General features: G+C 47.4%; 1 protein-coding gene across 6 annotated transcripts in view; it reads left to right on the plus strand.

Annotated features, from left to right (window-relative positions):
* The window catches only part of LATS2 (large tumor suppressor kinase 2), a 103,802-nt gene that overhangs the window by 73,059 nt on the left and 14,148 nt on the right, over window positions 1–16,595 (plus strand). For all 6 annotated transcript variants that reach the window (XM_066369196.1, XM_066369193.1, XM_066369197.1 and 3 more), the window contains 3 exons: window positions 8,885–9,017; window positions 12,381–13,720; window positions 14,624–15,206. In XM_066369196.1, the coding sequence (XP_066225293.1) occupies window positions 8,885–9,017; window positions 12,381–13,720; window positions 14,624–15,206 (2,056 nt within the window). The remainder of the gene's footprint in view (window positions 1–8,884; window positions 9,018–12,380; window positions 13,721–14,623; window positions 15,207–16,595) is intronic.

A 16,595-nucleotide genomic window follows, 5' to 3' on the forward strand; every position in this document is an offset into this window, starting at 1 on the left:
AATATTTTTTAATCTAATGAGTAAAATGATACCGTGTTTTAAAAAATGCACTTCTCTGATGACTAATGATGTTGGACTTCTGACTATTTGGGTTTTGGATACTTACTTTACTGTTGACTATGTGAACTTGGGAAATGACTGCTAATTCTGAGCCTGTCTCCTGATTTTAATAAAACATGATTACCTACATGGTAGACTTACGAAAACTAGAGACCCTGTGCAGAGTTCCTGGCTCTATTTCTGTCTTAGTGTTGAATGATTCTATCAACAGTACTCAGAAGGCTGCCTCCCATCCCACTGAGAACCGCCCCCTCCAGAAGCTCTGATCCGGTGCAGAGGAGCCTGTAACAGAGGCGGAGGTCCCCTTGTAGTTGTGAGAACCCTCCTGAAAACCCAGCAGCAGCCTTTGGAGAGCGCCCACACATGGACATGTGCTGCAGAGGAAAGACATGGGGCAGTCCCCACAGAGCAGCCAGAGTGGTCATTTATAACAGAAGTCAGATCTTGCACTGGAAACCCTCTAGTGGCCTCCAGTCTCACTCAGGGTAAAAGCCAAAGTCCTCTTCACAGCCTACAGAAGGAGCTTTCACACTAAGGCTTGTCACCCATTTAAATCCTGAAATCAACTTAAAGGAGTGATTCTCAACCTGTGGGTCGCGACCCCGGTAGAGAGAACCGCTCGCTGACTTAAAGGATGGGAGCATCATTTCCCAACCATGGAGTAGGGGAGAGGAGTGTTACGTGTAGCTAGTATTGAATCAGTGGCTCAGTTGTTATGTACATGTGTGCTGAGTTTCCACATAAAATTTGTTGTCTCCTTGGTTACAGTGAGGGGTTCCACCCCCCCCTGCCTGCCCCCCCCCCCCCCCCGCCTGCTTTGTTCAGCCACACGACCTCCTTGCTCTTCCTGGGACACACTCACACCTGCCTCAGGGCCTTCGCTGTTGCTGCACCCAATTCCTACAGAAACCTTCAGGGCTCCCTCTTCATTTCCTTCAGGTCTCTGTGCACATGGTCCTGTAATAGAAAGGCTTTTGAACATCCTTTATAAAATAGCAACACTCTAACACTCTACCCCAACTCTTTTTTTTTTTTAAAGAGACAGAGAGAGAGTCAGAGAGAGGGACAGATAGAGACAGAAAGGAAGGGAGAGAGACGAGAAGCATCAATTCTTCATTGCGGCTCCTTAGTTGTTCTTTGTTTGCTTTCTCATTTGTGCCTTGACGGGACGGGGGGGGGGGCTCCAGCAGAGCGAGTGACCCCTTGCTCAAAACCAGCAACCTTGAGCTTCAAGCCTGTGCAACCTTTGGGCTTCAAGCCAGCGACCACGGGGTCATGTCTGTGATCCCACGCTCAAGCCAGTGACCGCGTGCTCAAGCTGGTGACCTTGGGGTCTCGAACCTGGGTCCTCTGTGTTCCAGTCCAACGCTCTATCCACTGCACCACCGCCTGGTCAGGCTACCCCTAACACTCTTATTTGACTGTTTTCATCATAGCACTTGTCATCATCTTAACATACTACAATACATGTATACTTATGTTTTTGTTGTTAGATTATTAAAAATATATGCTGCTCAGCCCTGGCTGGGTAGGTCAGTTGGTTAGTGTGTCATCCCAAACACTTAAGGTGTGGGTTTGATCCCCAGTCAGGGCATGTATGGGAAGCAACCAACAAATGCACAACTAAGCGGAACAACAAATGAATGCCTCCCAGTCTTACTAAAAAAAAACGAAATGTATGAAAAACATAAAAGTCAAACCTGGTGCTACCACACAAAAATGATGGCAGTGTTAATATCTTAGCTTGTTTCCATCACTGCATATTTAATTATATGTCCTCATTAGTAACGATAATTTTTCTCAAATTGTGAAGTGTTGTGAGATAGGTCAGGAGCCCTCGAGGCACCGAGAGCTGCTGGTGAGAGGTACTGGCACGGAGAATGGTGGTGACAGGCCCCAGGGTCTTGGTCCCCTTTGCACATTCTGCTTCCCCCAATAGGGAATGTCATAGATTTCGGGCTGCTTCTTTCTAGTCTCTCTTCATCTCCCCAACCCTCTCCTGCACCCACCTGCACCCCCCCAGAACGCCTCCCCCCACACATTGTCCCCTCTGAAGGCCTGCACAGGAGAGCTTCCTGGCTCTGCCAAATGCTGGGGGGGGGTCTTTACGTGCCTGGGCTCACGCCTAAGAAATGATACTGATAACTTTCTCCTTCTTAGGAAAAACTGGGAGCAGAGAGAAGTGTGTTTGTCATCTGTACTTGGCAAACGCTCTTCTTGCCCTACTGGGCACAGAAGGAATTTAAATGCAGCATTCTATTTAATAGTAAATATATTAAAATAAAATGTGCACACAGAATTTTTTTTTCTTGTTTTTAATTAAAAAATAATTTTGGTCTTACCAGTGGTGGCACAGTGAGTGGATAGAGTGTTGACCTGGGACATTGAGGTCCTAGGTTCAAAACCCCAAGGTTGCCAGCTTGAGAACAGGCTCACCAGCTTGAGTGTGGGGTTGCCAGCTTGAGTGTGAGATCATAGACATGACCCCAGTGTCAACTAGTTTGAGCCCAAAGGTCGCTGGCTTGAAGCCCAAGGTTGCTGGCTTGAGCAAGGGGTCGCTGGCTCGGCTGGAGCCACCTGGTCAAGGCACATATGAGAAGCAATCAATGAACAACTAACTAAAGTGCTGCAACTATGAGTTGATACTTCTCATTTCTTTCCCTTTCTGTCTCTCTGTCTATCTTGCTCTCTTGCTAAAAAAAGGTCAAATGAAAAAAAAATTTTTTATTATTCTTTCAAAAAGTTTTGAAAAAAGTATAAAATTGAATTTCTTGGGGTTCATAAAATTATATAGGTTTCAGGTGTACAGTTCTATAACACATCTGTGTATTGTATTGTGTGTCTGCCACCCCAAGTCAAGTCTCCTTCTGTCTTTATATGTCCCCCCTTTACCATCTTCTGCCTTCCCCCCACCAGAGATTTTTTTTAACTTAAGAAAATTTATATCATTATTGGCAATGCATATCCTGAGATTCCACTGCCAGCAATGTAGAATTAACCCTTTGAGTAGTGAGTTTTTTTCATGATTGCTGACCCCTAAGGAGTGAGGTGTTTTTTTTCCAAAAATGAAATTAGTTCTAGTTATAGTTTTATTAACTTAAAATTATGTTTGTTTGATAACCAATTTATGGAAACAAGAAGAACATACATTTGCCTCTTTTTAATGTTGCCTTACACTTTTTTAAAATAAAAAATTTTGTACAATCGTACTCTGCATGGTCAGGAGGCATGAGGATGTACATGAACGTTCGTACTACTCAAAGGGTTAAAAAGAAAATTCCAAGTGGTCTTCACAGCCAGCTCTTATACAGAACAATTGAATGTTAAAGCACTGTTGAAAAATGCAAACTGCTACAGTGATTCTGAGCCTTTGGTGACAAGAATTAAAAGTTAACTAACCGCTAGTAATTATCCACTTTAAAGTTATACTGTCACTTTTTCTGAAAAATACATAAAAATGTAACTAATAGCCAGGGAATTTGTTTTCACTTCCATGTTGTTTTTTTAAAATACATTTTGGTATCTTTAATTGTTTGAGAACTAAATCCAGAAGGTTGCTGTTTTTATTTTTCCTTCATTAACTCTTTACCACAGGCTTTTTTTTTTTTTGAGAGAGAGAGAGAGAGAGAGAGAGAGAGGCAGAAAGGGAGAGAGATGAGAAGCATCAGTTTATAATTGCATCACTCTAGTTGCTCATTGATTGCCCACTCTCAAGCAGGTGACCTTGGGGTTTCAAACCTGAGACCTCAGCATCTCAGATTGATGCTCTATCTACTGCGCCCAAGCAGTCAAGCATCACTTTTCATGTTTCATAACTAAAATATTTATACATTTTAATAAGTTACATTGTATAATAGTGTACATTATATTTTTCAAGGGGGACAGAGTAAAAGTAGCACATTCCTGTCTTCTTTTTTTATTTTTTATTTTAGAGAGAGAGAGAGACAGGAAAGGAGAGAGAGAGAAGGAGAGAGATGAGAAGCATCAACTCTTCCTTGAGGCTCCTTAGTTCATTGATTGCTTTCTCGTATGTGCCTTGATTGGGAGGCTCCAGCATAGCCAGTGACCACTTGCTCAAGCCAGCGACCTTGGGCTCTAGCCAGTGACCTTTGGACTCAAGCCAGTGACCTTTGGACTCAAGCCAGCGACTCCTTGCTCAAGCTTGGCAAGCCTGCACTTTAGCCAGCGACTTCAGGCTTTCAAACCTGGGATCTTAGCATCCCGGATGATGCTTCATCTACTGCGCCACTGCCTGATCAGGCTACTTTAAAAAAATTTTTTTCTCACACAAGTGTTAAGTGGTTACCCTAGCCCAGGTCACCTGCTGTGGAACACTTTCAGGTGTGGGTGCTGTGGCCTCATCTTGCAGGCTTTCACGAGGCCACTGCCGGGCTGGAAGTCACTGCAGTTGCACAGCAGCAGCAGTGATTCCTTTCCTTCTCAGGTACACACATTTACACTTCCAAGGTGACTTCTTTTTTCCTTCACTCAGTTTTCCCACTATTGTTTGAGCATGTACGAAGCAGGAAGCCTTCAGAAGTTCGTGTACACCTCTGCTTTCTCCTCCGGAAATTCATAGAGTGCGGAGAGTGGTGGGGGCTGGGCCCACCGGCTGGCCAGGGGTTCCTGTACGCTCTGCCAAGGCCCATGTTTCTGATGAAGGCTGAACAGTTGGCACAGGACACAGTGAAACTCTGTCCCACTGTTTCTCCAGAAGAACTGGAAGCCATCTGTGCAGGGAACGCAGCAGCACAGCAGCACGCCCCATGAAAGAGCACGTGGGCTTTGCTTCATCCATTGCTTAGATTGCTTTCCTGTTGGGACTGTAACTTGCATATAAGCACCTTCAGAAATCCTGTACTCCCTAGTTCTTTAGGCTCCTGCTTGCTCTGTCCTCAAGAAATCTAGTTTGGGCCTGACCATGAGGTGCAGCAATGGATAGAGCATTGACCTGTGATGCAGAGGACCCAGGTTTGAAACCCCGAGGTTGCTGGCTTGAGCACAGAATCATAGACGTGACCCCAAGGTCACTGGCTTGAACAAGGGGTCACTCGCTTGGTTGGAGCCCCCCGGTCAAAGCACGTATGAGACACAATCAATGAACAACTGTAGTGCCATAACTACAAGTTGATGCTTCTCATTTCTCTCCCTTTCTGTCTGTCCGTCTCTCTCTATCCTCCTCTTTATTGCTAAAAAAAATAAAAAATAAAAAAATCTAGTTTTGGTTGAGATTTCTTTTTAAGGTGTAGAAGAGGAATACCACCCAAATGAAAAGCTGGCTGTGTGCTTATCTTTCTCCTGACAAGCTGAGGTTGTGCTGTTTATTTTAGGGCGTGGTGTCTGAGGCCCTCATGGGCCGCTGTCCTGTTACCCTCAGGACAGTTGTGCTCAGCTGGCTGCAAGCTCTCCACCTATTCTGTGAGCAGGACTGGAGACTGCTTTCCTCCAGGAGACAAGCAGGCAGCACATAGGAGGCCCACAGACACTCAGCAAGGCCAGCATTATTAATTTCTCATTGTTCCGCCAAAATTCATAATTGAAATGTTACATTGTGGGGATACAACTTTGCTAACATTTGGGAAATGCTTTCCTACTAGGAAGCGGTGGGAGAGGATCTCCAGAGTACATCCTTTTCTTTACATAAAATAACTTTTCGCTGGCTTTCAGTTCCATGTTGGTACCGGAAAACAGTGGAGCTGTACAGAGTATGTGAACCCAATGTCCGTCTTCCTATGGAATATGAGTCATAAATTGTAGGATCATGGCAGGAATGCTACAACTCTTCCCCTTTGAGGATGACAGGTCAGGAGAGTGAAGGCAGGTGGGTGAACACCTGGCCAGACCACAGCCTTTGCCCAAGGCAGGGGCAGAGCAGGTGGGACTGGCCACCCTGTGTCTGGGTGCTTCAGGAGCCAGGGAGCTGCAAAGCTGACCGCTAGCCCTTCTCTGCTGCCTGGCTGGCTTCCTGCCTGTGGGGGCTCTGTGGGGTACAGGCTGATGGGGAAGTAGTTTTTGATTTTTTTTGAAGATTTTATTATTGATTTTACAGACAGAGGATGGGGACAGTGAGAAGTATCAAACTCATAGTTGCTTCACTTTAGCTGTTCATTGCTTGACCCGGCAAGCTCAGGGTTTTGAACTGGCGACCTCAGTGTTCCAGGTCAACGCTTTATCCACTGTGCCACCACAGGTCAGGCTGGTGGGCAAGTCTTTTAGGGCCTTTTGGGGCCTGTGACAGCTAGAGAACTGGTTGCTGACCAAGGTTGCTGTGGAGAAGGCTCACTGAAGAGAATTGGGGCACTGTTGGGTGCCCTAGAAATGATGTGTGATGGTGCCCCTACCATACTCCCTGCCTTGTGCCAGGAGGGGCAGCTGGCATTGCTGATGCCTCCTCCCACCAGGAGGCATGCCCAGCACCTGGACAGTGTGTGGATATGCTCGAGGTGCTGACTGGGGCCCCTTGCTCTGCGCCTCTTCTCTTAGCTGGTTTGAAGTCACATCTCTTAGTGACACTGCATCCTGCTGGCTCAGTGTCTGAGGACTGGAGTTACAGAGCCTGAGTGTCATATAGCCAACCACGGGAAGCGGGCTGTGCTCTTTCATGGGTTCTGAGCTCAGTGACATCCTGCTGGGGATGTGAATAGTCTCAGCAGATGGGGAGCTGGATGAGAGGCAGGGCTGCATGTTCCTGGTGGATTGGGCATGGTTCTGCATTTCTGTTGGCTTTGACAGCATATGGCTATGTGCGTGGTCTAGTCACAACTCTGGACAGTTCTTACAGAGCTGTGCTGGCTCAGTGAGGGGCACTGATGGACAGGCAGACCAAGCAGACTCTGGTTTCTCGAAGGTCTTAACTGATAAATGAGCTAGCTCATTCAGAGGGTGAAGTTTTATGACCTGAAACATCCCTGTGAACACAAGTCACTCTGTGGTATCCTTGTGTTGATTTTTCTTGGTTAAGTTCCTAGATTTGTATCACAATAACATACAAGTCTTGTGGTCGGTGTGCCTGTACAGCCAACAGGGAAAGATTGGAATACGTGCACACTGAACTTCACTGATCCCTTAGCATGTGGCAAGTTCTGGAGTAATGAACACGCTGGCAGATCCCGTGAAGGAGACAGGAGCTGGTGGCCATGTTGCAGACAAACCAAGTGGGACAATTCCTGCTGATTGAAGGGCTGTGGGGAGGGTCCTCTCCTGGTGGTGCACTTTTAAATGAGCACCAAAAGGTCCAGGGTGACCCTGCTCAGAGGCAGTCTCATATCACTTCCTTCTCTAAGCTTCAGAGACCCCTTTGCAGACACAACCTTGTTACATGACAGAGCTGTGAGGTGGGGAGGCCAAGTTCACCCACAGGAGAGGAGGTGCTGAAGTGCCCGCCTTCTGAACAGTGCTCTCTCCCAGCAGCTCTTCCAGAGTTCCTGCCTGGGTGGTCCCTTCACCTGATAGTGCCTTTCTGCCTCAGACTGACCTCACTAACCCGTGTCCCTCTCGGAAAGATTCTGCAGTTTGCCTTCAGACCACCCAGATGGTGGTCCTTCTTTGCTGCCTCTGCAGGCCTCCAGCCCCTCCTCCCCTTAAGCCCCACTTTGACTGTTTCACCTGTCAAGAACACCTTTTCTCTAGTGGGCTCTCTATCTGCCCACATTGTCCTTGAAGAGCAGTCTCTGGTGCCCACTCCCTTGGCGGGAGGAGGCTGAGACCTCAGACCCTTGTCCACTCTCCTGCATCTACCTGTGGAGACCACCAGTGTGGAGACCACCAGTGTCCATCTTATGGTCATCCCACTGCAATTCTAAGGAGCCTGTCTTGTGCCGCCCACAGGTCCAAGGGCTCCTTTAGCCTGTCCTTTCTTTTTCCTACTGGACCAGGGCCCTCAATGCAAGTCCCTAGCCGCTGTAGGCAGCATGGGGCATTTTATACAGTAGGCATCCAGGAAGTTTTTCATAAATGACTTTATGGCAACCCTCCCATCCCCTTGAGGCAGATCACCTGGTCTCGACCCCTCAGCATTACAGATGCTCCTCTCCCAGAGTCAGCCTGAGGAGCAGGTCACAGCAAGGTTCTCTGACTCCCGTCGTTGTACACAGTACAGTGTTCTGCTTTTAGGTGTATCCCCAGTCTCAAGTTTTCTCAGGAGAAACAGAATTTAAGATTCTTTCAGGTCCACCATCAAAATTCCTGTATGTCCTTGACATACTCTAAACAGTCTGTGGTTGAGCACAAGTTAGACTCTTATCCTCAGGCACCTGAGGACACATAACCAACCATATCTATTCTGAGATACCTCTGTGGCACTCTCACTGTCACAGGGAGGCGAGTGTCATGCCGGTCAGGAGCAGGGCGGGTGTGGAAGTCGTCCCTGGTGGCTTTGAGATGACGTGTGTGGGCCCTGGCCGGTTGGCTCAGTGGTAGAGCATCGGCCTGGCATGCAGAAGTCCCGGGTTCGATTCCCGGCCAGGGCACACAGGAGAAGCGCCCATCTGCTTCTCCACCCCTCCCCCTCTCCTTCCTTTCTGTCTCTCTCTTCCCCTCCCGCAGCCGAGGCTCCATTGGAGCAAAGATGGCCCGGGTGCTGGGGATGGCTCCTTGGCCTCTGCCCCAGAGGCTAGAGTGGCTCTGGTCGCAACAGCGCCGGAGGGGCAGAGCATCGCCCCCTAGTGGGCAGAGCGTCGCCCCTGGTGGGTGTGCCGGGTGGATCCCGATGGGGCCCATGCGGGAGTCTGTCTGACTATCTCTCCCCATTTCCAGCTTCAGAACCCCCCCCCCCCCCGCTGCCAAAAAAAAAGATAAAAAGAGATGACGTGTGTGTTTCATGCAGGAGATGGCAGGTCGGGCACTCAAGCAGACGGGCAGCAGGAGCATCGAAGCTGCCCTAGACTATATCAGCAAGATGGGCTACCTGGACCCGAGGAAGGAGCAAATCGTGCGTGTCATCAAGCAGACTTCGCCAGGTGAGCCGAGACCTGCAGCCTGTGCGTGATGATGGTTTATGATTTAAAAACACAGGCCCTGGCCGGGTAGCTCAGGTGGTTAGAGCCAAGGTTGCAGGTTCATGAGCGTCCCTGGTCAGGGCACACACAATAATCAACCAGTGAGTGCACGGATAGGTAGCAAAACAAATTGATATTTTTCTCTCTCTCTCAAAAAATATCAATTAAAAAAAGCCCTGGGGAGTGGGGTGTGCAGCAGTAGTGATCATGGGACCTACCTGGGTGCCCCCCCATGTGAAATAACCTGTGGTACTTCCTATGAGGGGGTACTTGTTTTGTTCTATGAAAGGTTGGAAAATTCACTGGATATTAAAATTAGGCCCTGAACATTTTCTCTTTACTTTTCCCTCAGGCTGATGATGGGGTCTTTCAAAAGGGAGGCTTTTTTTTTATACTAAACACACCTTTTCTCATACTGAGAGCTGCTGCCCCGTGGCTGAGGGTGGTGGTGCTGGGGAGGCCAGAGGCTCCAGCAGCAAATGCTCTGCCTCCCTGGCCCTCCATGGATAGTTCTCTTCCAGGATGGAGCAGATGGGACAGTTTCCTGGTGCCCAAGGTCCCTGTGTGTGATAGGGACTCAAGACACTTAGCAAAGGAGCGTCCCCTATTTTGTGGCCTGGGAAAAACCCACTTTACATTGAATGTGAACTGCAGAGGCTTTTGTAAGCTGTGTCTTTGCTGTTAAGAGGACACAAACTCATGTTTTTTCTTTCTTTTTTTTTTTTTATTTCTCCACTCTCGTTTCTAATTTTATTTATTTGAGTCCTCTCTTTTTCCTGGTGAGTCTCGTTAAAGGTTCATCAATCTTGTTTACCTTTTCAAAGAACCAGCTCCTGGTTTCATTGATCCTCTGTATTGTTTCTTTAGCCTCTATGTCATTTATTTCTGCTCTGATCTTTATTATTTCCTTCCTTCTACTAGCTCTGGGCTTTACTTGCTGTTCTTTTTCTAGTTCTTTTAGATGCAGGGTTAAGTTGTTTATTTGAGCTTTTTCTAGCTTCTTGAGGTATGCCTGTAATGCTATAAACTTCCCTCTCAGGACTGCTTTTGCTGTGTCCCATAAATTTTGAGTTGATGTATGCTCATTATCGTTTGTTTCTAGGAATTTTTTAATTTCTTCTTTGATCTCAATGTTAACCCATTCATTGTTTAATAACGTGCTCTTTAGTTTCCAAGTGTTTGAATGTTTTTCAATTTTTCTATTGTGCTTGATTTCTAGTTTAATGCCATTGTGATCAGAGAAAGTGCTCGATATGATTTCAATCTTCTTAAATTTGTTGAGCCCGCTTTTGTGCCCTAACATGTGGTCTATTCTAGAGAATGTACCATGAGCGCTTGAAAAGAATGTATATTCTGCTGTTTTAGGGTGAAAGGTTCTGAAGATATCTATTAAATCGAGTTGATCTAATATGTCCTTTAAGTCTGCTGTTTCTTTGTTAATTTTCTTTCTTGAGGATCTATCTAATGATGTTAATGGGGTATTGAAATCCCCTACTATTATAGTATTGCTGTTGATCTCGCCCTTTAAGTCCATCAAAGTCTGCTTTATATATTTAGGTGCTCCTATATTAGGTGCGTAGATATTTATAATGGTTATATCTTCCTTTTGGATTGCTCCCTTTATCATTATGTAGTGACCTTCTTTATCTCTAACTATGGTCTTTGTTTTAAAGTCCATTTTGTCTGATATAAGTATTGCTACCCCAGCTTTTTTTTCATTTCCATTTGCATGAAATATTTTTTCCATCCTTTTATCTTCAGTCTGTGTGCATCTTTTGATTTAAGGTGTGTCTCTTGTAGACAGCATATGTATGGGTCATGTTTTCTTATCCACGCAGCTACCCTATGTCTCTTGATCGGATCATTTAATCCATTAACATTTAAGGTTATTACTGATATGTAATTGTTTATTGCCATTTTTCTCTTTAAAACTGTATTTCTCTTTTGCTATATTCTTTTTTCCTTTGATCTGTTTACAACAGGTCCCTTAGCATTTCTTGCAGCCTTGGTTTGGTTGCAGTGAAATCCTTGAGTTTTTTTTTGTCTGTAAAGCTTTTTATTTCTCCTTCAATTTTAAATGATAGCCTTGCTGGATAAAGTAGTCTTGGTTGTAGGTTCTTGTTCTGCATTACTTTGAATATTTCTTGCCATTCCCTTCTGGCCTCAAGTGTTTCTGTTGAAAAGTCAGAAGTCATCCTTATGGGGGCTCCTTTGTGTTCTTTTTCTTCTTCTTCAGGAACCACTATGATGCGGATGTTATTTCTCTTCATGTTGTCACAGAGCTCTCTTAGAGTTTCCTCAGACTTTTTGAGTCTTTTCTTTTTTCTGCTCTGCTTCCGTGCCTTTATTTATTGTGTCCTCTAACTCACTGATTCGATTCTCTGCTTCATCCATCCTGCTTTTAATTCCTTCCATTGTATTCTTTATTTCAGATATTGTATTTGTCATTTCTGACTGATTCTTTTTTATTATTTCAATGTCCTTTTTTATATTTGTTATCTCTTTATTTAGGTTTTCGTAATGGCCATCTATGGTTGTTCTAATATCTTTGAGCATCCTAACAATTGTTATTTTAAACTCTGCATCTGGTAATTTGGTTATATCTGATTCACTTAGGTCCTTTTCTGGGGATTTCTCTTGGTTTATTTGTGTTGTATTTCTCTGCCTCCGCATTTTCTCTTCACGGGAGTGGCTGTGATCACGTGCTCAGGTGCACAAGGGTTGGTGGCCTTGGCCTTTGCCCCGCCCCCATGTGTGACATTATGCTTGGTCCTGAGGGCACTGGCGAGCACCTTTGCTCAGCTGCGGGTCTCTGCCTGTTTCCGAGCTTTCGCCCTGCCCTTGCAGGAGGATCCCACTCAAGGAACAGCTGCTAGCCTTGGCTTTACCGCTGGGCAGGGCTGTGTGACCAAGCTCCATGTTTTTTCTTGATAGAGCAGTCTCCTCGCCCAATGTGGGGCTGGCCATCCATATCACTGTGCTTAGCCTTTCTGGGCCTGTCTCAGCACAGCTCTCAAGGGACCACAGGCCCCTGTCTATAGTCATTTTCTTCTCTTTTGGCCTTTGGTACATGTTCAGTGGTGCAGGAAACAGCCATGTTTGGCTGTGACTTCTGCCTGATGTGGTGACTGTGGAGCATCTTGCTTCTGCTAGGGGTTTCTGAGGGCTCTCCCTGGCAAGGCAGACTTTGATTCAGGCAGCCTGGATCTGCCCTGCAGGAGTTCAGCCTTGCTTCAGGGTCTGGGTCATGAAAGGGCCCGAAAGTGTCAGAACCCGCTGGGCAGACCCCTCTAATGCCACATCTGTTATTTCTTTCCTCCACAGGAAAAGGCTTGGTGCCTACCTCTGTGCCACGAAGGCCAAGTTTTGAAGGGGCAGGAGACCCCTTCCCCACCTACCATGCGATGAGCGGAGCCTATAAAGGCAGCGGCGCCCTGGAGGAGGTGCCCCAGCAGTACATGGACTTCCTCTTCACTGGTGGCATCAGTTCCCACAGTGGGCCTCAGCACCAGCCTAAGGGCTACTCCGCAAGTGTGGAGCCTGGTGGCCCTCAGCACCAGCCCAAGGGCTACTCTGCAAGTGTGGAGCCTGCCGGGATGAACTTCCCTGTGGCTGTGCCTGGGCCCGGGGGCCAGGGTCTCCCCCTGCAAGGCCCGCACTACAGGCTGCACCAGCTGATGCCTGGCGAGGCCCTGGGCTACGGCATCCAGCGCAGCCCCTCCTTCCAGAACAAGGCGCAGCCGGACTCCGTGGGGTACACGGGTCTGGCTGCCAAGGGCCCTGCAGGGCAGCCAGGGGCCAGCCACGCCTTCCCGGCTGCAGGGCCCCCGGCCAGCTTGTACGTGCCTCCGCATGTGCACAAGCAGGCCCCGCAGGTGCACGTGCTAGTGCCCTCGCAGGGCCTTCCGGCCCTCTCCAGGAACAGCCTCAATGTGGACCTATACGAGACTGGCGGCACCTCAGTCCAGCCGTGGCTGGTGCCCACCCTGGCCCGGCGTGACTCTCTGCAGAAGCAGGTGGCATTCCAGCCCGAGGGTTCCATGCCCAGCAGAAGCAGCTCTTTCAACAGCCACCAGCAGCCCGTGGCCACGGCATCCCCCAACACTATCACTGCGGTGACGGCTGCACACATCCTGCACCCGGTCAAGAGCGTGCGCGTGCTGCGGCCAGAGCCGCAGACGGCTGTGGGGCCCTCCCACCCGGCCTGGGTGCCCGCGCCCGCGCCTGCGCCCGACAGGCCGGATGCCGTGGATGAGCACCCGCCCCCGGTGGGCCCAGGCCCCTACGCGCGGGACGCAGAGGCCAGATGCCCGCCCCCGCCCTACCCTAAGCACCTGCTGCTGCGGGGCGCAGGCGAGCAGGCTGACATGGACCGCTTGTGTGCAGGCGTGGGGCAGCGGCTGCTGGGCTTTCCCGCCGAGCCCCCCGACAGGAGCCACAAGGGTGCCAAAGCCGACCGAGCAGGGAAGGACAAAAAGCTGATTCAGACGTCTCCAGTTCCAGTGCGCAAAAATAGCCGGGATGAGGAGAAGAGAGAGTCTCGGATCAAGAGCTACTCACCATATGCATTCAAGTTCTTCATGGAGCAGCACGTGGAAAACGTCATCAAGACCTACCAGCAGAAGGTCAACCGCAGGCTGCAGCTGGAGCAGGAGATGGCCAGAGTAATATCCCCTTCCGCGCTCCCTGAGCCATTCACAGGAATCGCAGTAGGAGCTCTTTTCTTTCTGTTCCGTGCACCTTAGGTGCCAGCGCTGGTCTGGTTATGAGGGGAGTACCTGGAGAAATGACAGGGGTTCCAGCCTCCCTGCCCCCTCCCCAATTGCAGGGACCGGCTCTGACTGCACACCGTGTGCCAACAGGAAGCTTACCAAATGGATTATGTGTTTTATTCATTAGCAAAGGTCATCAAGTTTTATTAACTAATGACAAACCACTTTGAGTAGAGTAGAAACAAGGTTTTATGAATTGGAATTGTGGGATTTATAAAGAAAAACATCTAATAGGGTTTCATTTATCCTTCCGTTAAGTCTGTAATTAGTAATATTTTAGAGAGACCTTAACTTGACAGAAATTGCTAGAGAAGGTAATAAAATTATTTAAATGAAATGTTATGGTAAATTTAAATCAAACCAATAATTTTAAATTCTAAAAGTAAAATTTGTGCTCTTAGTTTCTGCCCTCCCATTTTCATGGACATTTTTCTCTTATGTTTTCTCATTTTCCCTGAGCTATTAAAATATTAGGTTGCTCTTAGAGTTCCAGGAATTTTGTGGCCCTCTTTCCATAGATTTTTGCTAATAGAGGTCTCCTTTAGTTTTTAAGGGCTTGAAGTTACCCAGAGAGAGAAATATTTTGTCTTCCCCTTGGATTCTGGATTTTTGTCTGTATATGGCTCTAAATAGTAAAACCAATTGTTTTCCTGATTGGAGTATATTATAGACCCATTCTACTTGTCTTCTCATTCCTATAGCTCAAGACAGGGTCCTCTCAGTTCTAGGGCATCGCCCGCCAGCCATTTCCTGTCGGGGTACCTCTGATGTGACCCTTGTTTTTCTTCTGCGCAGGCTGGACTCTGTGAGGCTGAGCAGGAGCAGATGAGGAAGATCCTTTACCAGAAGGAGTCTAATTACAACAGGCTGAAGAGGGCCAAGATGGACAAATCCATGTTTGTAAAGATCAAAACTCTGGGGGTCGGTGCCTTTGGGGAAGTGTGCCTGGCATGTAAGGTGGATACTCATGCCTTGTATGCCATGAAGACCCTGAGGAAGAAGGACGTCCTGAACCGGAATCAGGTGGCCCATGTCAAGGCTGAGAGGGACATCCTGGCTGAAGCGGACAATGAGTGGGTGGTCAAACTTTACTACTCCTTCCAAGACAAGGACAGTCTGTACTTTGTGATGGACTACATCCCCGGGGGTGACATGATGAGCCTTCTTATCAGGATGGAGGTCTTTCCCGAGCACCTGGCCCGCTTCTACATCGCAGAGTTGACTCTGGCCATCGAGAGTGTCCACAAGATGGGCTTTATCCACCGAGACATCAAGCCAGACAACATTTTGATAGATCTTGATGGTCACATCAAACTAACAGATTTTGGCCTCTGCACTGGGTTCAGGTGGACTCACAACTCCAAGTATTACCAGAAAGGTACTGTCTTAAGCACACTATCTATACCCACTCTACATATCTGGACACAAGCCATCTAAAGGCAACTGTTTCCCCCTCTGGTGGCTCCTAATTGCTATGACATTATCTGTTACCCCATTATTTTATAATTTGGTGTGACATCATTTTGTCCCTAAAGAAGGAGTATGATATGTGTGAATAGATGTGAGTTTTATTATGGTGCTATTAGGAAATACACTATGGGGTATCTTGGGGCTTTTGTGAGGAGCTGTCACTCTTCCCTATTCATGAGCCATTCAGTATGCCTCCCAGCCTCCCAAGGAGTCCTCATCTAGCTGGCCTGAATCTGTCAGCAGTGTTTATCTACATTGTGTCCGTAAAGTCATGGTGCACTTTTGACCGGTCACAGGAAAGCAACAAAAGACGATAGAAATGTGAAATCTGCACCAAATAAAAGGAAAACCCTCCCAGTTTCTGTAGGATGATGTGGCAGCATGTGTGCATGCGCAGATGATGATGTAACACCATGTGTACAGTGGAGCAGCCCATGGCCATGCCAGTTGAGATGTGGACAGTACAGAGGAAAGTTCAGTGTGTTCTGTGGCTCACTAAATTCGAATCCATGACCAAAGTGCAACGTGAATATCGGCGCATTTATAACAAAGCACCACCACATAGGAATAACATTACTTGGTGGGATAAGCAGTTGAAGGAAACCGGCAGTTTGGTGGAGAAACCCCATTCTGGTAGGCTATCAGTCAGTGACGAGTCTGTAGAGGCTATACGGGATGGCTACCTAGGGAGCCCTAAAAAATCTGTGCGTGAGCCCACATCGAACTGCACTGAATAGGCATGAAACTGGGAGAGTTTTCCTTTTATTTGGTGCAGATTTCACATTTCTATTGTCTTTTGTTGCTTTCCTGTGACCGGTCAAAAGTGCACCATGACTTTACGGACACTGTATAGGCACCTGTAAGTGTAGCTATGGATATAAGTATGGTTACAGTTTAATTCCAGGTCCTGTGGTCCTGCTCTTTGGGTAAATCAAAAACAGCTGGTTGTTATTTATGGCTCAGATTCTTGAAGTAGTTATTTTAATACTGTAGCTTAGGCTTTTATTTTTTTTAACTTAAAACTAATCCTAAGTCATCTAATTTAATCCCATTTTCTGGCATTGAAGTTATTCTTACCATATTTTAAAAACCTTCTTATGACTTGACCACCAGTGGCACAGTGGATAGAGCATTGACCTGGTACACTAAGGTCCCATGTTTGAAACCCCGAGGTCGCTGGCTTGAGCAAAGGCTCATCAGCTTGAGTGCAGGGACACTGGCTTGAGCATGGGATCATTGACATGACCCCCTGGTCACTGGCTTGAGCCCAAAGGGTGCTGGCTTGAAGCCCAAGGTT

The sequence above is a fragment of the Saccopteryx leptura genome, chromosome 2, assembly GCF_036850995.1.
Source record: "Saccopteryx leptura isolate mSacLep1 chromosome 2, mSacLep1_pri_phased_curated, whole genome shotgun sequence".
NCBI classification, from domain to species: Eukaryota; Metazoa; Chordata; class Mammalia; order Chiroptera; family Emballonuridae; genus Saccopteryx; species Saccopteryx leptura.